Source organism: Nyctereutes procyonoides, unplaced genomic scaffold, assembly GCF_905146905.1.
Source record: "Nyctereutes procyonoides isolate TBG_1078 unplaced genomic scaffold, NYPRO_anot_genome, whole genome shotgun sequence".
NCBI lineage: Eukaryota > Metazoa > Chordata > Mammalia > Carnivora > Canidae > Nyctereutes > Nyctereutes procyonoides.
In genome coordinates this window covers 8,378,245-8,404,911 of record NW_026575121.1, presented here as the reverse complement: position 1 = coordinate 8,404,911, position 26,667 = coordinate 8,378,245, and the positions used below count along the sequence as shown (strand labels likewise).

Genomic DNA, 26,667 nt, shown 5'->3' with positions numbered 1-26,667 from the left:
GAACGCTCTTCCCTCCGACGTCAGCCTGCCGGTTGATGCAAACCACGGCTTCCGCGGGTCCTCCAAAGGCCCGCCCCTCAAGCAGCCGCCCAATCATCACCATCACCATCGCAGCATCGACTGTTGTGATTTTCCTTGCATTGAGCTTGACGCCCCCCAACACTTGTTGTCCTTCTCCCCTTCCTCCCCGGGAAGCACCCAGACTCCTCTGCCCCCATCGCTGCTCAATCCACGGCCTGGAGCCGTGCCTGACATTTGCAGCAGCCCGCCCAGTGCAGAAATGGGATGCACGAGGGTTGCACCCTTTGACCCCCCACCCCCATCTCCCAAACAGGGGTTAGGACTCCTCATCACGAGGATGCCAAGTTCCAAACGTCTTCCGCATCCTCTGGGGACTTCCCGCCTGGATGAGAGGTCCGCCGAGGAGGCTGTGCAACTCGCCCGGACTAGGCCTTCCCGGTCCTAAACGCAAATAACACAGTTAGGTGATCGTGCGCGGCTCGGGGGCCCCGCGGGGACCCACGCTTGACTTCCCGAGTCCGACACCGCGGACGTCGGGAAGGGTGAGCACTAGGGCCCGGAGAGCCCGCGATGCTCCTCGCTGAGGTTCGGGGAGGGCCGGCGGCCTGCAGCGCTGAGTGGTCCTCCCCCCCCCCCCCGCGAGATGCCGGGGAGAAGGGGCGGAGCCACGCCGAGAGGATGAGCCCCGCTTAGGCCGCCGGAGGTGCCGGGGCTGCGGCTCTGGGAAGAGCCCCCGCTCCCCGAAGACGGCCCGGCGGGCCCGGCCCCGCTGACCCCACGGCGGTGAGCCCAAGGCGCGGTGGGGCGGGGGGGCGGGCAAGGAACGCAGGAAGGGCCCGAGACCAAACCTGCGCGGCCGGCCAGCGCCTGAGCATCTTGCCGGAGGAAAGGGTTAAGCCGTTTCCAAGGTAACGGATCAGGAAGCGCGCATGACGTTCGCCGCAGGTTCGTAGGTCAGCCTGGAGTTTAAAGCTCCCACGGCCGGGCGGAGTCTGGCCAATAGGGAGGCCGCCAGGGCGTCACGTGACGCACGCCCCGCCCCCGCCGGCGAGCGGCCCCAGAGCACGTGGGAAGGTTTTTTTTTTTTTTTAAAAAGCCCACCCACTTTTGCGCGGGCTCGGCCACCGAGTTGTTCTCTCGCGAGAGGCGCCGCGGCCTCTCGCGAGAGTGAGTGGGAGGCGTGGGGACTAGGTGGTGGTGCGGGCTTGGAACTGCGGCGGCGGAAGCCGGGGGTGGGCAGGGCGAGGGCGGGGGCGGGGGCGGGGGCGGGGCGGGCCTCGGGGCGGGGAGGGGGAGGGCCGGGGGCCGGGGCGGGAGGGGGGCGCCCGGCCGCTCGGCGGCTCGCGCTAGGCTGGTGGTTGCGGGCCGGTGACATGCGTGGGAGCTGCGGAGGCTGCGGCCCCAGGTGAGGCGGGTGCGGAGCCTCCCGCAGCGTGAGCCGCGCTTGGCCCCGGGGGCGGGGTGGGGGGGGGGCGCGGTGCAAGGGGCGGCCCGGCCCGCAGCCCCCGCTGGGATTTCGGGGCTGCCCGGAGCTGCGCCGCCGCACGGCGGTGGGAGGAGGGCGGGAGGAGGGCGGGAGGAGCTGGGCGGCGAGAGGAAGCCCGCGGCGCTGGGTCGGGGGGGGAGGGGGTGTCCTTGGGCTCGAGACGGGTGCCCCGGGGTCCGGACTGGGGCGGCCCGGTGCAGCCTCCCCTCCCCCCGCTGAGTGACGAGCCCGGTGTGCATCGCCAGGGTGGTCCTCGGAGCGGGGGCTCCGGTGCGGGAGCTTAGAGTCCGTGGGGCGCGCACGGGAGCGTTTGCTGGAGGAGGAGGTGGAGGAGGAGGAGGTGGAGGAGGAGGAGGAGGACGTTGCACTTTGTCCCCGAGCAGCATCCTTCAGTGTCAGGACCCCAGAGCCCTGGAACCTGGCGCAGCCCAGATCGCGGGACAGAAACGGAAGGCGCCAAGCAGCTCCTCGGAGCGGGGATGGTTTGCATCGTGCTGTCAGACGTCCTCCGAGGCTGCTGGCCGTTAACGGTTTAGACGCCCTGGCCGTTCCGTGTCGCGAGGGCATTGGGCGTACTTTGTGTCATTCCCGGCGCCTGCCTACTCTGCTTGGCGCACACCTAGGCGGGGGCGACCCCGAAGTGTTAAAAGCGTTGGTAAGATGGCAACGGCAGGGGGAGGATCTAAACCACTACCTGGGGTGTGCTCTCCCTCTCTCTCTGTTCTCAAACCTGATCGAGCCCGAGCCGGTTTTGGGAGTAAGGGTGTTAGGGAAATTTCAGGCTGAGAAATAGAGCTGACACGCGTCACCTGATGGTCTTAAGTGCAAACCAGGGTTAAGCCTTCTGGATCTCTCTTCGGCTTCGCAGTTGCCCAGCCCCTTGCAAAAACATGTGAGCTGCTTCCCACCGCTTGTTAGAGGTGATGTTGCAGTGACACTGGTTGATGCTGGTTCTGACACTCAGTATCTGAGTATCGGATTCCTGCAAGATACTCAGAAATACCCAGAAGATAGAGGGGACTCAAGAGTTCTAAGGTACTCAGGAATGCAAAGATGGTTTTAAGGTCTCGTTTAGGACTTGAGAGCAGCAGTTGGTGGCAGGGTTCCCAGCACGATCAGTGTCGAGTTAAAATAGTGCATTAGTAATGAATCTTGTTGAACGTCTTGTCACCTTTTTTTTTTTTTTTTTGCAAGTAGTACCACGGATTTTCTTACTTTCTTATGTTCCTTCTGGCAAAGCGACCCCAGGGTTGAGAATGGATTTCGCTGTTAGCCGTGGCTGTGAGTAACAGGGCACTTTAGGAGAGATCAAAGAAGGTAAGGCAGTCAGAACAAATGGGTTCCCAGGCTAAACTGGTGACCAGTGATGAATAAATGTACCCATGTAATTGCACTGTTGCTGACTAAGGTCCTAGAGATAGACTCCTAGGCTAGTGATAGGGAACTTGCTAAAGACCCTGCACCACAGTAAGGGAGCTTCTTCAGCTTCTAAATTCCTGGGATAAATCTAGAAGCCAAAGAAACCCTCCTTTATCTGTAGAGGCTAGAAGAAAGATAGTACATTTATTATTATTATTATTATTATTTTTTATTTTTATTTTTAATTCCAGGAACGTACTGTCTGGAAATAGGGAAATTTCCGCTTATAAATAGGCAGTGGATTCTCTTAAATACTTAAGGAAAATATGAAAGACTTAAGAAATGTCTTTTTTGAGAATGGGCAAAACAGACAGGTCTGGATTTTAAAAAGCTCCCTCCCATTCCATCGTGGCGGACTGATTTTCAAGGACAGAAAAATCGAATTCTGTGCTAGTCTTTATAACCTTTTGGTAAGGGTTTCAAGCTTTTAGCATGTGGATATTTGTTGATTTGTCTTGCCTTTGAAAAGTAACTGAAGGGGGGCACCTGGCTGGCTCCGTCTTTAGAGCATGTGACTCTTGATTTTGGGGTTGTAAGTTTGAGTCCCACATTGGGTGTAGAAATTACTTAAAAATGAAATCTCAAAAAATAATGAAGTCGTTTAGGGTAGGATAATTTTTTAGGCAAGCTGAATTTGTTCTCTTTCTGTCAGGTGGTCTGCATTTTAATAATAAAGTCACCCATTTGGAAGGAGGGTGGGACAGGCCAGGAAGAGATCCACACTTAGTTTGAGCTTGACTTGAGGATGTATCAACTGGTAAAGTAGGCAAAGGAAAGAAAAAATACTGTTATCAGTTTTGAAACGGACCAGAAGATCCGAAGGTCTTTATTCTCCTCGTCTTTGCATATAAAAATTCATTTTATTGTTAAATACTAGAGAAAGCGTTTGAAGTGTAGAGAGACTCAACAGGTTAAAAGGAGAAATGTTAACATTTTTGGATTAATCTGAGATTTTTTCCGTGAAAAAAAAATAAGATAAATGGCGTGGTGGTCTGGAATAGATTGGATGTAACTTGAATGGAAATGAAGCAAAATATAGAGTTGCTTTGGAGTCATGCAGATCTATTAATATAGACGAGCCTCTGTTTCCTCATCCCCGATGGATGGTGAGAGTCAAGATACCTCATAGATATTTTGAAGCATATAGTAGCTGCTTATTCAGTGTTTTTCCTTTGACCCCTTTTAATGGCTTGATTATTTGGCTGCGAGAGTCAAAAACCCATTTGAATGAACTTCGTTTAAAAAGGCATTTGTCATAACAGTTGGAGGACTGCCTCTGAGGTCCCTTGCATGAAGTCCAACTCAGCATCCTGGGAACTAGAAAATCTCCAGGCAATTAGTTACTTTTGAGGTTTTCTCTGGGAACACATGGTCTTGTCTCTGCCACTCTGGACTCTGTTATATGTGTTCTAACTTCTTTTAAGTTGGCTCTCTTTAAAGCTCTTGGTTTCTGCTTCCCTCTGGCTTCGGTTTGCATGAAACTTGGGTTTGCCGTGGTGCCAGGTCGCTCTGCTTTTGCAGCATGGTCCTCAAAGGTGTCTCTATATTTTAATTCTGAATTTCTGGAGGATAGTCCTGTGGGCCAGCTATCTACTCCTGGTCCGTTTGGCTGAGGACAGGGAAGATGGGAATAGGAAAAGGAGTGGGGGTGTGTGTGTGGAGACTTAGGTGTATCTCAGTTTGTACTTTTTTAAACTGGGTGTACTGTAGGTTTCTAATAAAGAGGGGATGGACAGGGAGGAGACGCTGGATACCTCTGGTGTACTTTAACATCCTGCAGTTGGAGTTTCCCCCCTAGGACTGCATTGAACTTGCTCTCAGTAATGCTCTCCTTCAGGACTGAGTCTTGTAGGTTTGTAAGTTAAGGCAAATTACGTAAGCGTTTTGTGCCTCAGTCTCTTTATGTGAGCTGGGTATGAAAACAACACTTTGTGCTGTGAGAAATGTGAACTCTGTTTAACAGCAGTCAAGCAGTGCCTGACTGGCACAGGGTAAGGATGTCCTATCCTTGCTCCTGACCGCCTACTGTGATACGGACTCGTGCAGCCTTCGTAGGTGAAAGAATATAGTTTCTTCCTTCAGGAGTTTAGGAGTTGAACGGTGACCACTCCAGACTTAAAACTCTTTCTTGACTCCAGTGACGCTAAATTCTTCTAAATCTCTACTTCACCTGCTTTTGCAACTGCCCCTTATTTGTGGTTCTTTGTTTACCTGCCTGGCAACCCTTAATCATGGTTGTCCCCGTAGATTATTTCTTGATCTTCGGTTCTTTCCTAGTCTGTAGGATCAGCTCTCAAGTTCTGTATATATAGATGATGCCTAGAATGATGTCTGTAGTCAGGCTATCTCCAACTAAATGTATATATTTTAGATGCCTTTTAGATATTATATTGACATAAAACACTATCTTCCAGTACCCTATAACTGGCAAAGGCTCCACTTTCCTTCCAGCTCCCCAAGCTTGAAACCTTAAAATTATCTTTCATGCTCTCTTTTTTTCTTTATGCCCTAAATCTATCCTGTCGGTTAATAGGTTTTGCCCAGGCTGTTGGGATGCCTCATATGTACAAAGCACTGGGCCATTGGCAAGGAAATCTATTTACTCATTCCTGCTGCTGGCAGGTTAGAGTACAGCCTTATTACTATGTGAAAGAGCTACTTAAATGTATTTTCAGCAATATATTCTTTGGGTCATGGCAACATAGATGTCACTGATAGAAATGTTTCTTGGGCTAAAATTTTGAACTTACTTTTTGTTAAAATAATCTTAGCGTTATGTATCGGTTATATCTATCTTAGGTAGATGAGGGTTATGTAGAAGATTAAGAAACTTCTAAGCCCCTATTCACTTTGGAAGCACAGCCTGAAGATTTTAAGTTTTTTTTCTTTTTTTAAAGGTATGTTTATATTGATATACAGGAAACTAGAGAAGCCAGGATCTTAACAAATAGATAATCATTTAGGTCATACACAAATTGGGTCTTTTTTATGATTGATTATTGTTTTGAAAGAGAAAACAAAGTAGTAACTGATAGCTGTGGTATTTTTAGATTTTATAAGTCAAACAGCAAGTCTGTTCTTAAGGAAGAAGCAAATGTTTGAATTCCTACTATATCAATTCCTGCTGTATCACATACTGTTTTTGCATATGTTATATAATTGCATTCTTATAGCAGTTGGGAAGATGAGCCTTAGCTTCCTGATTTTGCAAAAAGGGGAGATAGCCTCACCTTTATGCTACTGTTTGCCTGTTAGGTATTCTGTTTTGTTTTTAATGGTTGCTCCAAGGTTTTCATGATAACTAAAACTTATCAGTATCATTTTTTGTATACTGTACAAGCAGTATTTTTTTTAACTGTAGCCCACCACATTGTGTATTTTATTTTGTAATGCATTTTACTTGTGTCTGTTGTAAACCCCAATACACATTACTTTTAGCTTAAATTTTTTAAAAAGATTAAACAAGGAGAAAGTATCTCTATAAAATATCTTTTATATTACCCTCATATTTACCCTTTCAGGCATTCTAAATTCCTTGTTTAGATGCAAACTTACATCTGGTACTGTTTTTCTTTTGCCTGTTATTCTAGTAATGGTTGGCTGGTGATGAATTCTCACAATGTTTTTTCCCTTCAAATAAACTTATTCTGCTTTAATTTTTGGAAGATACTTACATTGGGTATGGATATGTCAGTTGACAATTTTTTTAAAAGATGTACTTGTTTATTTGAGACAGAACATGTATGTGAGCATAGGGAGGGGCAGTGGAAGATGGAGAGAGAGATTCTAAAGCACATTCCCTGCTGAGCACAGAGCCCAATGTGGGACTCAATCCTAGGATCCTGAGATCATGACCTGAGCTGAAATCAAGAGCTGAACCTTCAACTGACTGAGCCACCCAGGCACCCCATCAGTTAACATTTTTTTTTTTAGATGTTGCTCAGTTGTCATATTTATGGCTCAGCATAGTTTCTGACAAAAAGTCTGCCGTCTTTCTTTGTTCCCCTCTATGTAATATATACTTTTCTCTCATTGCTTTTCAGATTTTTCTATCACCAGTTTTCAGAAACTGGATTATGATGTGCCTTGGTGTGGTTTTCTTTTTGTTTATTTTTCTTAGGGTTTGTTGATTTCCCTTGCATCTCTCAGTTTATGGTTTTCATCAACTTTTGGAAATTTTGAGCCATTTTGTCTTCCTATACTGATCCTGCCCCCCACGTTCTTGGGGATTCAGGTGACCTTTTACAGTAAATCACTTATGCTGTTTTGTGTGTGTGGATTTCTGCTTTCTGTGCTTCATTTTGAAGCTTCTATTGCTGTGTCTTTAAATTCACGTTCTCTTGCAGTTCTCTAATCAGCTGTTGATTGTACCCAGTATGCTTTTTATTTTAGATTTGTTTTTATCTCTAGAAGTTTGGTTTGGATCTCTTATATTTTCTGTTTCTCTCCTTGTGACCATGTTTTCCTCTCCTTTCTTGAGTATATGGAACATATTTGTAATATAATTTTAACATCTTTTATGTTCATTATATCATCTTTGTCATTTCTGGATCTGTACTTAATGACTTTTTTCTTCCCGGTTACAGGTCACATTTTTCTCTTCCACTGGTAATTTTTGACTGTGTGCTAGCCATTGAGTTTTATGCTGTTGCTTGCTTGATTTTTTTTTTTTTAAGAGTTGTTGGATTTAGTTGGGGTTCACAGGTTATTTGGAATCTGTTGGATTGTTTTGAGGCTTGCTTTTAAGCTTTATTAGGGTGACTACAGGTCAGCCTCTGGTCTGGCGCTGACTTAGTTCCCCAACTGAGATAATTTTCTTCTCAGGAGGCCATCCATTGCCTGACATATCTACTCTGCCTGACTGTAGATATTGTTTGGCTTGCTGCTCTTTAGTAGGTAGTTCTTTCCCCTACCTCTGATACTCGGCACAGATCAGTAGTTGACCAAGGACCCTAAAAGAACCCATCTGCAACTCTGATGCTTTCATTCTTTGTGAGCTCTCTCTCCAGTGCACTACCCTGCAAATTCTAGCCACCTTGGCCTTCCCAGACTCTCATCTCTTTCTCCGCAACTTGGTGAGACTGCAAGACTGCTTAGCTTTCTTCTCTCCATGCTGTGACCTAGAGATAGCAGGCAACTTGTGTTTCCCTTCTTTCAGCGGTCATAGGCCTGGGTTACCTGTTGTCTAATGTCTTAAAACTCAGGTTTCATACGTTCTGCCCTGCTTTGTTGTATTTATATTTAACAGAACATTAATTTTTAACACTTGGCCATTCGGAACTTGGCCAACACGTTTTTGGAGCATTTATTATAAATATATTACCAAATATTATAAAATTAGAAATTATTGGGTACTTTAATATTTTCATTAAGTGTAGAAGTACCCATACAAACATTTAAAGGTATACTTTCCTTTTCAAAGACTTTTTATTTATTAACCCAGCAGATGTTTGAATACCTTTCATGTTAGAATACAGATATAGTAAAACATTTTTATCCTCGAGGAATTCACAAAAGGAAGGAAGCATGCAAATAGTGGCACCAGAGGAGTAAAGGACAAATCACTTCGGGAACATAAAGGAGGTGGCTACTTTTTGGGCAAAGAGAGGCAGATGAGATAAGCCAGATCTTCCTCAAGCAGGAAGGTCCTTGAACCGATGCCTAAAGAGGGAGTAGTAGTTCAGCTGGTGAGAGAGTAGACTGGCGGGAAGTTTAGAAGGGAGCCAGGTCAGGATTTGGTGATTGATTAGATGTAGTACTGTGTAGGGATTGAGGGAAGTTTCCAGTTTGGCCTGCTGGCTCATTTGGTTTACTGGCTCTTACTAATGGAATACAGAAAAACATTGTTTAGAGAGAAAGTTTTATTCAAATTTTGACATACCTATATTGGAGTAACTGGGATATTTAGTCAGAAGTGTCTAATAGAAAATTGAACCAAGGAACTGAAACTTTGTGCGGGAGCTGAACTGGGGATAAGACATTAGGGAGTTATTTGCAAAGTTTAAACCAAAGGTAAAGGTTAAATATCCTTGGAAAACTAGATAGAATGAGTACCATAAAGGACAAGGATGGAGATTAGAAATGTTAGCATTTGAGTAACAAGTGGCGAAAAAATTTAGGGAAGGAGACTAGTGTAGTGGCCAGAGAGATGGAGAACTGTTTCTCAATTAGAAGTTACAGAGGGGGGATCCCTGGGTGGTGCAGCGGTTTGGCGCCAGCCTTTGGCCCAGGGCGCGATCCTGGAGACCCGGGATCGAATCCCACGTCGGACTCCCGGTGCATGGAGCCTGCTTCTCCCTCTGCCTGTGTCTCTGCCTCTCTCTCTCTCTGTGTGACTATCATAAATAAAAATAAATAAATAAATAAAAATAAAACCATTCATTAAAAAAAAAAAAGAAGTTACAGAGGGTACTTGTTTAAGATACAGATTTCAGGGTCCCATGTAGATCTGAGTCTTGATCTTCAGGGGTGATGGCGGGTGTTAGAAATAAGCTGATCCACATGTGCACTGAAGTTTGAGAACCAGTGCTATAGGAAGAGAGTCCAGATAGGACAGAGACAAAGAAGGTGTTTCAGAGACTCCTTAGCTAGGTAACTCACGCTGTAAAAAGGTCAGGAAATAGATGTCAACTTTAAAAGGAGAGGCCGGAGGAGAGGAGGAGAGGAGGAAAGGAGGAGGAGAGGAGGAAAGACTTGGAAATACCTGTTTTCTGATTATGAAAGAACTTATGCACATCCAGAAAAAGAAAACACATAATTGTATCTACCCAGGTGAAAACGTTTATACCCATTTAGTAGATGTTCTTTTTCACATTGCATATGTATCTGTGCAGTCATACAGATTTTACACAAAAAATGAGATACCGTGAACATGTGCAAACTTGTCTTTTACTTAACGTATCATCTTCCCATATTATAGTTATATGACATTTCATAACATTAAAAAAAGTCCCAGTTGTCATGAATGATGACTGTCATGAGTTTAGTCTATATCCATTACATCCTAGACATGTGCATATATACACACAGAGTTGCATGTGTATGTTAATTATTTTTTAATGACAAATAGCACCTACTGTTTACACTGTTCTGCAACTTGCTCTTTACCTTAATATCTTATGGTCATGTCACATCAGGGTGTATTGATCTAACTTTCCAGCAGCTGGTAATAATCAGTCATACAAATGTAGTATGATTTATTTGAATTGATGGACTTCTAGATTATTTTAGTTTTTTTTTTTTTTGTTTTAGTGAACATTCTTTTCCATATATCTTCATGAATTTTGTGCAAGTGTGTATGTAGGATAAATTTTAAGAAAGGAAATCACAGGATCCAAGATAAGTGTAATTTATTCAGAGTGTTCCATATGTCTGTTTTCTCTACTCCCTATAATTGTTTCTCTAATGCTTTCATCTGTTTTTATTCTGTGATGTTTCTTAAGACTCCGTTGGCGTTCCAGTGTTTATAGCAATATCCATTCCACGTTTTGGTTGCTTCTAAGGGGATTTCATTTATTTTATGGTATTGTTTTTATTTTTGAATTTATTATTTATTTTTAAAGATTTTATTTACTTATTTGAGAGAGAGAGAGCATGTGCATGGACCAGTGGGAGGGTGGGGAGGGGAGGGCAGAGGGAGAGGGACAAGCAGATTGCCCGCTGAGCGGGAGCACAGTACAGGGCTGGATCCCAGGACCCTGAGATCATGACCCGAGCCGAAGGCAGGTGCTTAACTGACCAAGCCACCCAAGTGCCCCTATTTCATGGTATTGCTTTTCTATCCTGTATCTTTACTGAGCTCTAGCAGCTTGCTTCTCAGTTGCTTGCTTCATCTGTCTGTACTTTCTGTCTCTGATATGCTTTCAAGAGAATGATCTTGATTCACTTTAATTTCTTTGACTGCAGAAAAACACACTTAGTTATTCCTTGCTTAGTACTCTTGTTTATTTACCATAATAGGGCACAAATCAAAAAAACATTCAGTGGAAAGTTTATTATCAAAACCCAGAGGTGTTCAGGGGAAAATACTGTGGTTTTGTCCCTCTTATGAAATGTCTAAAACTACATTCTAATTACATAAGATGGTGAAGAAACCCTGCTCTCTTGTTCTTTCTCTCCCATTTATCTTTGCTTCATTTCCAAAGATATGCTTTACCAGAAGTATGAGTCATACCATCTCGTGTTGGATTCACTTGAATGGACTGTCGCAAAGATTATTCTCTGATAGATTTTTTCCCTTTGTGAGATAATATTTTACTTATGTGTTAAGTTAAATGCAAAGTGATAGAATAAGGTTCAGAGGGATGCCTGGGTGGCTCAGCAGTTGAGTGACTGCCTTTGGCTCAGGCCGTGATCCCGGGATCCGGAATCGATTCCGGATCCTGGAATGTGGGACACATCTGAATAACGAGTCCCACATCAGGCTCCTTGTGGGGAACCTGCTTCTCCCTCTGCCTGTGTCTCTGCCTCTCTCTATGCCTCTCATAAATAAATAAAATCTTTTTTTTTTTTTTAAAGAATAGGGTTCAGAAAATGAGTGAAGATACAGAACTAAATGTAGTTTCCTTTTTATTTATATAAATTCTGAGGTTCCATTCTGAAAATAGATAATATGGGTTTTGGGTGGCATGATTATATTTGTCTAGATTTTTTTTATTTCTTTAATATATTTCTTTTTATTCTTTTTTTTTTTTTTTTATCTTGTGTTCCTTCATAGGTCTCTTTGAAGGTTGGATTCCATTTGCTTTAGTGCTCAACTGTGAAGAGAGTGTTCTATCTAGGTCTGCTATTCAGGAGTGTTGTAGGTAGAGCAGTGGGGTAACTAGAGGTGTCAAATCCAGGCAGGATGTTGTCTCAGAGCACCCTGGCCTCCCCCAGCCTCCTTGTCACTGTTTCTTGTGCCTCAGGTATGGCTTGTCACAGCATCTTCTTCTGGTGAGCGGCTCATCTAGATAATTGGTGAGCTTTTTTTCTTTAGTCTATAAACTTTTCTTTAGTGTATAATCTTTCCTCATGTTGACTTTGGTTAGTAGCTGCAAGGGTGATTGCTGTTGCCTGCCTCTTACCCCCCAGTTTCAGGAGTCAGAGAGAGTGAAGGTGCTTTGTGTGCTGCTCCTCTGTCCTTCGGTGTTGTTTCTAGTGCAGTTGCATCATGTGGGAACACATCTGCGGTATTCAGTCACTCTCCTGTTTCTGGCATCTCAAGGACTTCTTTGTCTCTAATATAAAGTGTGATGAACGAGGAACAGCTTTTCAGTCCTTTACACAGTCTAGAGGAGTGTTCAGAGTCTGGAGTTTGAAGGTTGAGATTTGAACCTCAGCTCTGCTGCTTACTGTGTGGGCCTGCATGAATCGCTTAACTTCCCCTGGCCTGTTTGTCTCATGGTAAACCTGGAGTACTGTTCTATCAGTCCTAAGGATTAAATGAAATGTTCACCTGAATCTCTTAGCAAAGCGCTTGGGGGCATTGTAAGAAGAGGAATTATTTTATATATAGCATAGGAATATTTTCAGAGTTTTGATGTGTATTACACAGTTGCCCACTGGAAAGGTGCTACTTGACTCAGGTGCCGAGTTCGAGAATTTTGTTTTTCTAGAACCCTTGCATAGGCCTTCCTATTTCATATGCTTTATGTGGCGTTTAAGGCAAATCCCTTTGCTACTGAGGGTTGGTTTCTGGCAGTTGAAGGGAGCTCTGTGGGGGGAAAAAGGAGAGTTGGCCTGGGCAAAGTAAAAGGATTATTGTCTTGCTTTGGCCATATAGACTTTTATGCTTACACCTTGTTTTGAGGATTAGGCCCTCTTGATCATTTTGGTCCATAAGTAAATATTTTAGTTTTTCTTTTACCTATGATTTATAGTTTCCAAAGTATGTCTTATACATTATTTTCCATTTGGTTCTTACAGTAAACTTCTCCAAAAATAAATTAATATATACATTAAGGAAGCACATCAGAGATATTGCAATTTACATAGAGGAAAAAAAGCTAATGAGAAGTAAAATAGGGACATAAATGGTACTCTGAGTCCTGGTATATTCTTTATCTTGTGCTTTTGGGACCTCCCTTGCCTTTCTCACAATCCTGCTTCAATTCTAGTCATTAATCAAATTCTATTGTTAAGGAAACCATTAGAATTAATTCTAGTTAAGAGAATATCATCATAGTTCTTTCTTAAAAATTAGAATCTAGAAATCTCTAGAGGGAGGTGCAGGTGTGTGCGCACATGCGTACACACTTTGGTTTTCTCTCACAGCGAAAGCATATAAAATTAGAACTCCACCAGCATTTAATTTCTTTGCCATTCTGATGGAAACTAGGTTGATATTTGGTTTTGCATGTATATCTCTTATAGTGTAAATTTGTATTAATCAGATGTCTTAAATCCTCAACGGGGTTAATTCTTGGTAAAGCCAGTTTGAAACTAATCATTTCTTAAATTTTATTCATTCAAATTTTTAAATTATTTATGATTTAGAATTCAGTTCCTTCTCTCGTTCTTTACTATAATAAAATACTTCCCTTCCAAGTCTCTGAACCCAGGAGAGCTATATTACTTTGTTCTCCCCTGTATCCATAGCATCGAGCACAAGTAGATTTTAGATGGACCAAGGTACTGTGATTAGATGTGAATATTGAGTACTTAATGCCCAAGTTGATTTAAGCTCTCAAAGGTACTTTCTTAAAACGTTGATAAAAAGTTTAAGTCCTTAGTTTTAGAGTTTCTTCCAAGATGTGTGTGCAGGCATGCGTGCACACATGTATACATGTGCATGTGATAGGTACTCGTAATCATTTAACTTGGATGTTTTTTGAACTCATTGGCATACTGTTAAGATTCCTAAATAAGGAGTTTGTTTATGGGATTTTATTTGGTATATATTTTGTTTGATTTTATTTCATATTCTCATTTGTATATTATCAAATATTTCTGCCCAAGAAATACAGAGTAGAGCATTTACATATCCACAGTGGCTGTAGGGTTAGACTGACTTTTGGGAGGCAAGAAGGCCGGGATTCTTTTGTGATATTTCGCTATTTCAGATTTTTAAAAGGTTTTCCAAACTTTCCTTATTAAGACTTTCAAATATTTTCTTATTTGCTAAAAACCAAAACACAAAGGCAGTGAGATTGAATAGATAAGGGCAAACAGCTTTATCATAATTTTTTATATATCAGATATTTACGTTTTTATTTTTTTTTAAGTGACTGAATTTAAAGAAGTTATTTTAGGAGAGAATGTTTGCCTGAATCACTAAAATTAGTAAATTAGTTGTTTTTCTTTAATATGTTTTCTTTAGGTGTTATATGGATTAATTCTTCATTGATTACATACAGCAGCAATATAGTTATGGCGACCTTCCAGACTTTGAGAAACAGTCACATGAAGACTCGAGCATCTGTCAGAAAAGTAAGTTCACTGTATTAGATTCCTTTAAATGATAGTTTTAAATAAAAATGTTGACCATTTTTAAAAATCTTGTTAAGCAGCTATATGGTAGTCTTGTTTTAAGTAAATTTCAGTGTTGTAATTAGTAATATTCAGATCTTGCAAAGATTGGCATATATGAATATAGAGATAGGAAGTCAATCAGCCTTATTTCCCAAAGATCACAATGCCTCCCCATTTCTTCTCAACAGATAGTTTTCTGCCTTCTGTGTTCTCAAGGTGTTCCATCTTTTAGCAATATAAGCATCAGGTATAAATTTTCTTAAGTACCTTTGCCCCAAAATATTACCATTTACTCAATTCAGTAACTATAAATTTGAATATTTATTTATTTTAAAATTTTTATTTATTCGTGAGAGACACAGAGAGAGAGGTAGAGACACAGGCAGACGGAGAAGCAGGCTCCCCATGGGGAGCCTGATGTGGGACTCGAACACGGGACGCCTGGATCACGACCTGAACAGAAGGCAGACGCTCAACCACTGAACCCGGTGCCCTAAATTGGAGTATTTATTGTATGCTAGGTCCTGTATTAGGTATTGGATAATCAGTAGTGAGCAAATTAAATATAATTCCCTGATTTTTTTTTCTAGTCTGAGGAGGAACGCTCTCTCTTCCTCTTAAGACAATTTGGTTACCCTTCCATTTTTTGACCTCTTTTTTCCTAACATTTTATTGTGAAAAATTTCAAGCATACGGAAGAGCTAAAACCTTAGCACACCTAAACTTGCATGCCGACCACCTATACTCGACAGTTGTTAATACAATCGACCTTTGAACAACATAGGGGTTACGGGTGCCAACCCCCTATGCAGTCAAAGATCCATGTACAAGTTTTGGCTCCCCCAGAACTTTACCACTAAGAGCCTACAGTTGATCGGAAGTCTTATCCATAACTTAAACAACCAACTGACACATATTTCGTGTATGTCTTATATTCTGTATTCTTAACAATCAATTCTAGAGAAAAGGTAATGTTATTAAAATCATAAAGAAGAGAAAATACACTTACAGAAGGGGACTGTTTTTTGAAAAAAAAATCCACATGGAAGTGCACCCATGCAGTTCTAATCTGTGGTGTTCAAAGATCAACTGTATTTTATTTGCTCTGTGTGTGCATGTGTGCACGCACACATGTTTACTTTCTGGCAGAAGTACTTGAAGGTTAGTCTTTTTTTAAAATATTTTATTTATTTATTCATGATAGTCACACAGAGAGAGAGAGGGAGAGGCAGAGACATAGGCAGAGGGAGAAGCAGGCTCCATGCAGGGAGCCCGACGTGGGATTCGATCCCGGGTCTCCAGGATTGCGCCCTGGGCCACAGGCAGGCGCCAAACCGCTGTGCCACCCAGGGATCCCGGAAAGTTACAGTCTTAATATCTCTTCACTCCTTGAATACTTGAGCATGCTTCTCCCAGGGATTATCGTATCCTCCCCATATAACAATAATACAGTTACCACATAACAATAATGAACTTATATCACATTCAAGAAAATTAAGTACAATTCCCTAATGTCTGATACCCAGATGTACTCAGACTTCCTTTATTACCCTTAAAATGTCTTTTTGCAGTCTTCCCCACCCCCAGCCACACTCCCATTTTGGATTTAGTCTAGGCTCCTAGGCCTTGAGTTGCACTTGATGCTTATGACTTATTTTTGTTATTTTTGGTCTGAGAGTTTCTCCTCTTTTATTTATTTATTAAAATTCAAGAATGACTTTTTTTTTTTAAAAAAAGGACTTTATTTATTTATGAGTGAGAGAGAGGCAGAGACATGAGAGGGAGAAGCAGGCTCCCTGTGGAGAGCTTGATGTGGGACTTGATCCCAGGACCCAGGGATCACAACCCAAGCCAAAGGCAAATGCTCAATCACTGAGCCACTCAGGTGTCCCTCAAGACTGATGACCTGAGCAGATCAGGCTAGTATCTTGTATGATGTCCTGCATACTAGATCTGTGGTATTTAACTTATTCCTCTCTCTTCTGTGTTTCATAGACTCTAGAAGTTAGATGTCAAAGCTTGATTAGATTCGGGTTAAACATTTTTGGCAAGAATAGTTGTAGGTGATGTGAGGACAGAATTTCAGGTTTCCCTGTGATCAGTGATGTAAAAATTGATCAGTTGATGAAAGTAGTAATGTTGCCTGCAGTCCTTTTTAAAAGTGTATTTTCCATTTTCTAGTTATCTATGAGATGATACTTGGCGGTGTGCATATATCTTGTTTTTTCCCCAACAACTTTTTATCTAATATTTTTGGTATTCCTAATGACCGTTTCCTGAATCTTTTATTTCTTAGAACCTACAAAATGATGATTTTCCTAATGTTATCATTCCTTTTATATTTATTACCTAGAATTCTTAAAGAAAAGCTTTCCCCCATTAATCTTAAATGAGCTATAGTATCTCCTATAAAGATAGGGTAAATGCCCTTGAATTACCAGTTTTCAGGTTAGTGATTTGGTGGAATAGGCAAATGAGCTTATTTCCATTCATTCATTCAATTTGTATTGCTCTGGATTCATGGATTTTAAAAATTCTGTATTTTACAATCTTTTATTTATTTATGGTCATTTATTCATTTAATTTGCTCAAGGGGTCTCAGACATGGTCCCCTCTAAGCTGGGGCCTATGTCCTGTTGTGTTAGGCTCTTAATTCTTTGATTGTTTCCCTATTTCCTGGGATAACAGATTAACCCAGTTTCACCTTCTACTTTCCTTTCCTCAGACTTGGAATTGGCTATTTCTCCAAAGAACCCTTTCTAGTTTTTAGAAACCAAGTACTCTGGGTACTAGGATTGGTGTCCATATCTCCTTCAGTGTCATGAGTTTACATCAGTAGTTTAGGTTCAGATTTCATGTTTTTTTTTTTTTTTTTGAGTTGTTTGTATCCTAGCTTAAAAACTTCCAGTCACTAATGAAAACAGAATCATTTAAAATTCAGAATATTTTTAAGCCCACAGAAAAGTTGAGGAAGGAAACCAGTACAGTGAACACTATACATACCCTTCACTTAAGTTCACCCTCTATTAACATTTTGCAGTACCCATTCTGTTTGTATAGAACACACATATGCATGTGCACACATGTGCACGCATCCCTCTCCACACTTCCCTTTTGAAACCATGTGAGAGTAGGCTGCAGACATTTCTTAAGAATATCAGCATCATTACAACCCCTGAAAAAATTAATTCAATGACCTCATCTAGCATGCGGTCCATATACAAATTTCCCTAATTGTCTCAAATATCTTACTTTTTACTTTGCTCTTCATCTAGGTTCCAGTCAAGATTTGCACTTTATTTGGGTGTTGTGTCTCTTTGGTTTCCCCCCAGTATCACCAGATATTTCCAATATAAAGATATGTATCCTTTATAACTGCTACAATTAACAAGTAATCTGTAGGGTGATGCTGAGAGTGTGAGTAGCTTTTAACCCTGTGATAGGATACATTGATAATCTTTCCCTAGATCAGTAATTACATTGGGATTTACAAATAGCATTTAAAAATTTTGTCATTCTGTCCATATTTGTCATCTAGCATTCTTAGGTAAATTATGTGTTTTTCCCCCATCCCCTATTGTTTTATCTGTCCCTTTTAATGGATTCAGAGATTTAAAAAAAAAATCCAGTTGTAAGATTCCTAAATTTGACTAGTGGAAATCCTTTAGGTTGCCTTGCCTTTCCTTTCCTTTCCTTTCCTTTCCTTTCCTTTCCTTTCCTTTCCTTCCTTTCCTTTTCCTTTTCCTTTTCCTTTTCCTTTTCCTTTTCCTTTCCTTTTTCTTTTCTTAAATTTTAATTCCAGTACAGTTAACAGTGTTATATTAGTTTTAGCCATACAGTATAGTGATTCAGCAATTCTTTTTTTTTTTTTTAATTTTTTTTTTGTTTTATTTATTTATGATAGGCACACAGTGAGAGACAGAGAGGCAGAGACACAGGCAGAGGGAGAAGCAGGCTCCATACACCGGGAGCCCGACGTGGGATTTGATCCCGGGTCTCCAGGATCGCGCCCTGGGCCAAAGGCAGGCGCTAAACCGCTGCGCCACCCAGGGATCCCCTCAGCAATTCTTTACATTACTCAGTGCTCATCACAGTAAATGTACTCTTAATCCCATTCACCTGTTGCTTCTGTGTTCTTTTGAAACAGCCTGTTTAGTCCCTGAGCACGTACTTGGTACCTGTCACAATTAAGATGTCCCCTCCTGCATGTCATACTTTCTCTGCCTCTAGCCTGGAACCAGCCATTTTCCCAAGAGCTCTAGTTCTTTTTATCGGCAAATGATATTTAAAAACCAATATCTTTGTCCTGGGTGTCCTCATTACTACTGAGGGTCATTGCTTCTGTGATGTTTTAGTAGAAAAATGCAGTACATACGTTTAAAGAATCATGAGTTAATATTGGTAATTCATATTCATATTTGATATTAGATTTTTTTCTTTACTGCTTTGGTTTCATATGGATCTTGTCTTTTAAACCAAAGATTTCCACTAATTTCTTATTTATTAAAATTAGCAAACATTTATTGAGTTCATATAGTATGTGAGGTACTGAAATCTGAGGAAACAAATTGAGTAAAACAGTCTCTGACCTCAATAATTTGGTTTATTTCCTACCATTAAATATGAAAACACTCATGATAATATGTTGTGATATGGATTAAATGCTCTCAGTGTGCAGATAATACATTTATTTTGATGAAGGGGTGGGAAAATCTTCACAGGTCTTGGGCTGGGTAGGATTTCTATAGGGAAAGATTAGGGAGTAAGGACATTTCTAATAGAAGAGCAGATCAGTAAATCAGCGGAAGGAGAATAAGGTAGAATGAAATTAATGTTCTTTCTCTCTCTGACTATAATACCTATTGTTTTCTTTATGTAATTTTTTTCCTCCCTCTGTTCCTTTGTATTTGTGACCTCTCCCCCTCCCTCATTTTATCATGGATGCTTTAGGACCCCTGAAAGCCTTAGCTCAAGTTATTATCTTTTTTTCCATCTCCAGCTTCATTATGAGAGTAATCACTTTTGTTAGCATGCCTTATTATAGCATCCACATTACCTTACTCCTTACGTAATTGTCGCTTCTGTTCTGCCAGTGACTTGGGAATCAGGTATGCGCTCTGTTGGGTTTTAGTGTGGGGTGCAAGTGAGTGAACCCAGAATGGGGGCCTTATGAGCTTCCAGGAGATCGAATGCCTGGGCAATGGTATGTGTTTTGAGCACGTGGGACTCTACTTGATTAAGCCTTTTGTTGGTTCCTCCTCTCAGCTCAGTTGAGGTCGGTATGTATCCACAGGTGCCAAATGAATATTAATTGGAGAGTTAGTGACCCTACATTTAAAAATAGAATATCTGCAGGATCTTTTACCCTGTCTCAGAATTAAATAAGAATATCTTTTATTTTCAGAGCTTCAGTGAAGATGTGTTCCAGTCTGTCAAGTCTTTATTACAGAGTGAGAAGGAACTATGCACTATATCAGCAGAGGATTGTTTAAAGCAGGATGAACATGCCAATTTGACTGAGGTTTGACCTAATACTTTATGTATCTTTTCTTAAACACAATGTATTTTCACGCTTCCTTGTAAAGCTGCATCGTCTATTTTTAAGTTGCCTAAAATCTCTACATATTAATTCATGTGTGAGAAGTATCTGTTTTAAATATCAGCTGACATAATTGTCATAGTGTATTATAATGAGCATATTTAATTCCGTGCATTGGCATTGTTAAACACTCACCGGACATACAGCACAGTATTAGTTGATTCCTGCTATGTGCAGTAATTCATACTTTAATGCTAAAATTTTCTGCTCTGGAACATGAAATATATACTATTCTCATTTATTTTTTGGTTATTGTTAGCTTCCTTGATTATTTAAGTTCAGTACTTTGATACAAAATGAAACAGTAGTGATAAATTTGTTTTGAAATTCATGTATTTATTACTCAAGATATACTATTTGCTCACCTGCTTTTGCTACATCAATGTTTCCAGTCTTTGGACTTACTACTATGAAAAGAAGTAAATTTTTTCCTGCAGTATAAACAGTCTAGCAACACATTCATGTCTTGAAATAAGAGAAGTAGGGTAAGTAAGGTATTAGGTTGTTCAAGTTCAGAAGTGGTAAGTATATTAGTTAAAAAAGAAAATTTGTTTTGAAACCAAGGATCTAATATAAAAGTCTTGGTTGTTCTTATTTCGGGGAAGGATTTTCTTTAACATCCTTGAGAAGCTATATTTGAAGTAGTTCCGTAGGATGGTGGTGAGCATACCTTTTAGGCCTCTTGTGTTCTCTGACTTGAGCCTTTTCCTTCTGTGTCAGCTAATTTCCAGGGCTCTTGACTTTATTTTCTCTGTTATCCCTTCTGCTTTACTTTAGTCAAGCTGAGCTTCTCTTAATCTCCTCAGTTGTTGCCAAGTGTGGCAAGTCTCCTGTGTCCTTCTGCCCTCACACAGTTTTCCAGCCTGTGTCTCTCCAGCTGCTTACGTAGAGCCTTTCTGAGCCCACATTCCTTGGTGAGGCATTCCTCAATCAATGGGAAGTATAAGACTGCTGGCATCTTCAAAACCCATGTCAGCTTATTTTCTCTTTTGTATTCAGTAAAAGGAAACTTGAAAGAATAGAAGGAATTCTGTCTCACTTGAGGGTGTGCGTATCTCAAAGTATTTTTTCCAAGAAAGGAAGGAAGTTCATTTTTGTGTGTCTTTGTTATTGCATGTCTGTGATGTGCAAGGCACTTTCCTCCATGTTTTCTGATTAACCCTCACGACTGTGGAAGTGGAGTTGTACGGCTTAAGTTTTGCAGATGGGGAGCCTGGCTCCTAGAGCCTCAGTTTACCTAGAAACCTGGAAATTGGCTGTAGCACTTTTGGGAAGTGATAACCATAATTAATCAGGATAACGATCCTGGGGTAATACAATATTCCGACTTGTTTGTGAGTCATCAGAAAGAGACTGAGTGTCGCTTATGTCGTAACTATGCTGCTTTCCCTTAATTCTTGAGAATTGATTGTCCATATTGCTGTCATTAGAGTATTTATATTTTTAGTCACAGTACTTGCTTAGTTGACAGTTTACCATGCTGACTTCAAATGGAATTTTTCTTTTCTTTTCTATGATATCAAAGACATAAAGGGAATGTAAATTTTTTAAAAATACTTTTTTGGGATTATAAAAGTAGTACATGATGCTTATAGAAAATTAAGAAATACTACAAGCATAAAAAAGAAAATGCCTATCATTAATCTTATGAATTAGGGGGAAAAAACCATGGTGAACAAAGAAAAAAAAGTAAGATCACTTATAATTCCATCTAGAATTAATCACTACTTACAGTTTGGTGTATTCCCTTCTAGTACTGTTTTTCACATGCATGTTTTTAAAAATAAATAAGGTTGGAATTGGGCGCATACCTTGTATCATTTTTTCTGTAACTTGTCCTTTTTACTTAGTAATGTGACCTTTTCTCATGCCGTTAGATATATCTTTTTTAAAGACTTTATTTATTTATTTATTTGAGAGAGAAAGAGAGCATGAGCCAGGGGAGAGGGAGAAGCAGACTCTCCATTGAACAGGGAGCCAGATGCAGGGCTCATTCCTGGGACTCCAGGATCATGACCTGAGTCAAAGGCAGATGCCCCACCAACTGAGCCGCTCAGACGCCCTGCCGTTAGATATTCTTTAGAAATTTAATTTATATAAACTTCTGCAGAGAAATCACTATGTAAGCGTTTTGAAGGAATAAGTGATAGTATCACAGGGAGTCAATGAGGAGTTTTGGGGACCTCCCCAGGGAAGGCCTTTCTTAGGGGTTAACATTTAAGTTGGATCTTGAAGAGTAAGGAGGAGCAAGGTATGGAAACATCCAACCAATAGAGATCCAGGTTGAGGGGGTGTTATTGCATAGCTCTTGGGCAAGAACATGCTGGGCATGCTCTAGACCCAGAAATGGAGCCCATGTATATGAATGAAAGTGTGGGAAGGTTGAAAGCACTAGCTAACCCAGAGCCTGGGGGCCTCAGTTAGGATATGGCAGTGGGAAGCATGGAAAGGTTTGCCAAGGGAGTGACATGATTATTATCAAGACCAGGTGGGACAGGACTGTAGTAGTGCAGATGAGAAGTGGTGGCAGGGGAAGTGGAGAGAGGAACATGTATGGGAGATACATTTGTGGAGTAGAATTGATGGAACTTGCTAATGCAGTGGATGTGGGGAAGGTTGAAGAACTACATTATGGAACCGTATCTTTGGTGAAAAAGCTTTGTGATGATCTTTGAAAAAAACTTATCATTTTGTCAAAGACAGGATTTTAAAAATGTATTTATTTTTAAGTGAGGTATAATTGACATGGAACATAGTGGTTTCAGGTATGCTTCAACATTTGTATATAACTGAGCATTTTAATGTTTTTTTTGTGTGTGTTTTTTTATATCTCAGCTCTGTCAATCTAATTGCAGTAAGACTTAAAAACTCAAGTTAATGGAGCTTTATTCCTTTTTTATTCAGGTTACATTTCTAGGTTTTAATGAAGAAACAGATGCTGCGCATATACAGGTATAGTCAATTTATTGAACTGGAAAAGACCATGAGAGATTATTTGGGACAGATTTTGAGGCCATGAAATTTGCCTTATTTAAGAGCCCAAAATTTACTTAAATTCATCTGTTATCATTCCTATTTAAAGCTAAAAGACATTTTGAGATCACCTTTTGAGTGTGCTTTGGGCATTTTCACTTTTAGCATTTTCAGAGTATTCTTGTTACAGAAAGTAAAGTTAGGAGACCACAAAAGTAATTTATCTGAGAAAGTTGCAAACCGCAGGCTAACTTTTCCTCCATTCTGTGCAGCATAATGTAGAAAGTGAGACTTGTTTTTTAATTTGAATAGTCTTTCTAATCTGACTTTATCAGATTATTATGTTTTTAATTGAGCTAGAATAAAATTTAAAAGGTGAAATTTGTAAAAAGTAATGATTAACCAGTGCAAAAATTTTAGCCTGATCTCTGCAGGTGTTTACAGAGAGGCTGGTAGTTGAGATTATAATCAGCAAAGGAAGCTTCACAGCTATGTATCGGTTGAAGCTTGTGTAGATGTGATAGGCATACTTTGTTTTGTTTTGTTTTTACACCTTGTGCTGCTGCTTAATATTTGTGATTGCCATGAGTTTACTTTAGTGGTAAAGTGTCTCCCAGTGGACGAAGTAATACTGTTCACTTTTTTAAGAATAATGCCTATCAATGAATAGTCTGCTGTGTGTCTCCCTTATGCCCTTGCCTGAAAGAAACTATTTAGACAGAAAGCACAACAGAAGACATACTCCTGAGAACGTAAGGCTGAAAAGAGAAGTGTTCCACAGTATTTCTCTCTTTCTCTACTTCCTCTTTAAGAGTTACTGATAAAGTCATGTTTATAAAGGAATGTATTCTATGAGGGGTCAAAGACATTCATAACTCTTTCCCTGGGTATTTACATAAAAAGGGCAAATGATAAAAAAAAGGAAATCTCTTTTCTTTTCCTTAATATCTTCATAAAATTTTTATTCAGAGTCTAGAAAGATAGATTGGTATTTTACAATACCAGAAAAATACATTGGTATTTAACAAACATAAAACTTAAGCTCTAAGAAACACTGGCCATTGGTAAGAATCCTTATATGTAGGAAATACTCCATGGTTAACCTGAAGATTGCAGGTTGACATTTGTAGCTAAAAAGTATTAAAAACCTAATTGTCATGGATGCATGAGGTACTCTGTAAAAATGCTTTTGGCTTGATGTCAGTATTTAAAAGGCTATAGAAATAGGTATTAAAATATTTTTTTTTATTTTTTTATATATATGTTTTTAATTTTTTAAAAAAATATTTTAGTACATTTTATTTTTGAGTTTAAAAAATTGTGTAAGATAAACTACATATGTTAACTCTTTTGAACTGGAAAATGTATTAACCAGTAGATCTTATGGTTTTTGGATAAAGCCCACATTATAGGAATCTTAACAAAAGTGTTATTTATTGTATTACTGTTTTAAATTAGGATTTAGCTGCAGTTTCTGTGGAACTTCCAGATCTTCTGAATTCATTGCACTTCTGCAGTCTAAATGAAAATGAAATCATTTGTATGAAGGATATAAGTAAATCATCAGATACGAACAGTGGTCCTCTAAATCAGGTAATTTTTATATATCCTTTCTAATGTGTTTTTCAGGGCAAATTTTATAAAGACATTTGATGAAGAGTATTAAACTTTTAAATGCTTGGATGAAATTTCTTTCTTTTTTTTTTTTTACTGGTATCTCAAGGAAATATGATTAGTCAAAAACATAACTCAGGAGGCTTTGAAATCACTGAAAGATAGGATAATTTTGGCCATAGCTTTTTTTTTTTTTTTTGGCCATAGCTTTAAATTAGATTTTTCATGTGCGAAGTTCCCCAAATGATACGTAAGTACATATTCATTTTTTTTTTTGAAAATTGATTTCTCGATTTCTTGGATTTCTGTCTTTTTATAAATACTACAGGAACACCCCCCCCCCCCCTTATGGCCAATTCCAAATTTATATATTGTGTTCAGTGTTTTGGAGAAATTACTTTAACTCATTTTCTGTTAAAAGAATTTAGTATAAAGTTGATATCTGAAGATATGTTTTTTATTTATAAATAAAAATGTTACCATTTCAGACAGGTAGGTAGTTTTATAATAGCGTTTAGTTCTTTAAGTATTACCTTGTTGATAATGCAGCAAAGAAAAATGCTTTGCATGTTTTACCTCCTAAAAAGTGAATTAGTAGGTTTAAAGTTTGGATTACTTATTCCAAGTATAAAAGACTACGATGTTCATTATGAGGTGTACAGATAAAAGTAGAACTGGTTGCCTCATTTCTTTAATTATGTTCTTCATTTATATTTACTTTATTTACTAGGATTACAAGAGGTGATTAGCTATTATATTTAATTCCCAGCTCTTGACTAAGTCATTTGTCAATATTTGTATTTTTTAAGATAATGTGTATGGGGAAAAATCTGATGATTCATATTTTTAACCAGCTGTAAACATTATTATAAAATTGTATTATAATACTAGGGAAATTTAGGTAAAAGGAGGGGAAGGTTCTTTTACAATAGGAGGGCAGGTGGTATCCTGCTAGAAGCTACTGGAAAATGGGGTAAAAATAGAATAGAACCTGCTTCCTGCCCTCTACCGGTTTACAGCGTGGTTGCTGAGCTAGGTTAATGAACAAGGAAACTCTTGGCGATGTATGCTAATATAGGAAAGTGTAATTGCCAAAGATATGGATAGTAAGTTCTATAATATTATTTAAGGATCTAGAATGGGTCGAATTTGAGTACCGATGAGAAAAAGATTGGGAGAAAGAAAGCTTGAGAAGTGAGAAATGTTGTAGAGAAAGAAGGAAGAGTTAATACAAAATTGGGGAGCCTTTCAGGATACACACATTTCTGTTTTTCCCTGAGATTGTGTTTTTTCTAGGCTTCGCTTCCAGATAATATGCTTTGTGTGTATAATACATTTTGAAAATAAAATTATTTTTATCATCTTTCATCTTCCCCAAGAGTCAGCATTCTGGAATGCTCTGCGTCATGAGAGTGTCACCTACATTACCAAGACTCAGAATTGATTTTATCTTTAGTCTCCTAAGTAAATACGCTACTGGTATAAGATACACCCTGGACACATATTTGCATCAGAAGCACCAACTTGAGACTGCTAAGGAAGACGATGATGATGACACCAACCAATCTGTGTCTTCCATAGAGGATGACTTTGTCACTGCTTTTGAGCACTTAGAGGAAGAAGAGGCCTCAAAGCCATATAATGATGGTTTGTTCTTTACTAGACTTTTTCATGAAAAAATAAAAGTTTAACATTCAGTTTTACTAGTTTTTGGGCTGACTTATTAATTGAAATTCATCTTGGTATTTGATACAATTTAAACATTCTAACTTTTCTTTTTGATTCTGCAAAAAATTTTCTTGTGATTCCTAAGTGCATTGTTATCTTCTCTTTAGTTGTGCTATTTCTATTTGCTGTCTGTTATGGGTAGTACTGTTCAGGCACTGTTTACTTCATTACATTAAGTGTTTGGACCATGCCTGGGTTAAAATTTGAGAAGAGTTAGCTGGTAGAGGGATCATATTAGTGTTTCTAACACGTGTGACAAGGAGCTAAGCATTTCGTAGAACAAGTATTTCTAGATGCGAGGTAAAATGAAATTATTTTAGTAAAAGGTGTATTTGCTCTCAAGTGTGATTTGGGATGAATCTGGTAAACACATAGT

At 39.7% G+C, this 26,667-nt stretch overlaps 1 protein-coding gene across 6 annotated transcripts in view; it reads left to right on the top strand.

The window, feature by feature from the left end:
• Window positions 1-1,344: 1,344 nt before the first annotated feature.
• AKAP11 (A-kinase anchoring protein 11) overlaps window positions 1,345-26,667 on the top strand; it is a 48,760-nt gene continuing 23,437 nt past the window's right edge. For 2 of the 6 annotated variants that reach the window (XM_055335796.1, XM_055335791.1), the window contains exons 1-6: window positions 1,345-1,426; window positions 14,226-14,335; window positions 19,782-19,898; window positions 22,881-22,928; window positions 24,408-24,542; window positions 25,943-26,210. In XM_055335796.1, the coding sequence (XP_055191771.1) occupies window positions 14,276-14,335; window positions 19,782-19,898; window positions 22,881-22,928; window positions 24,408-24,542; window positions 25,943-26,210 (628 nt within the window). In that variant the 5' untranslated portion in view covers window positions 1,345-1,426; window positions 14,226-14,275. Of the gene's footprint in view, window positions 1,427-1,890; window positions 2,163-2,704; window positions 2,825-3,163; window positions 3,337-11,655; window positions 11,885-14,225; window positions 14,336-19,781; window positions 19,899-22,880; window positions 22,929-24,407; window positions 24,543-25,942; window positions 26,211-26,667 lie in introns of those variants that run through there. The other 4 variants (XM_055335793.1, XM_055335792.1, XM_055335795.1 and 1 more) reach the window with 4 other exon arrangements.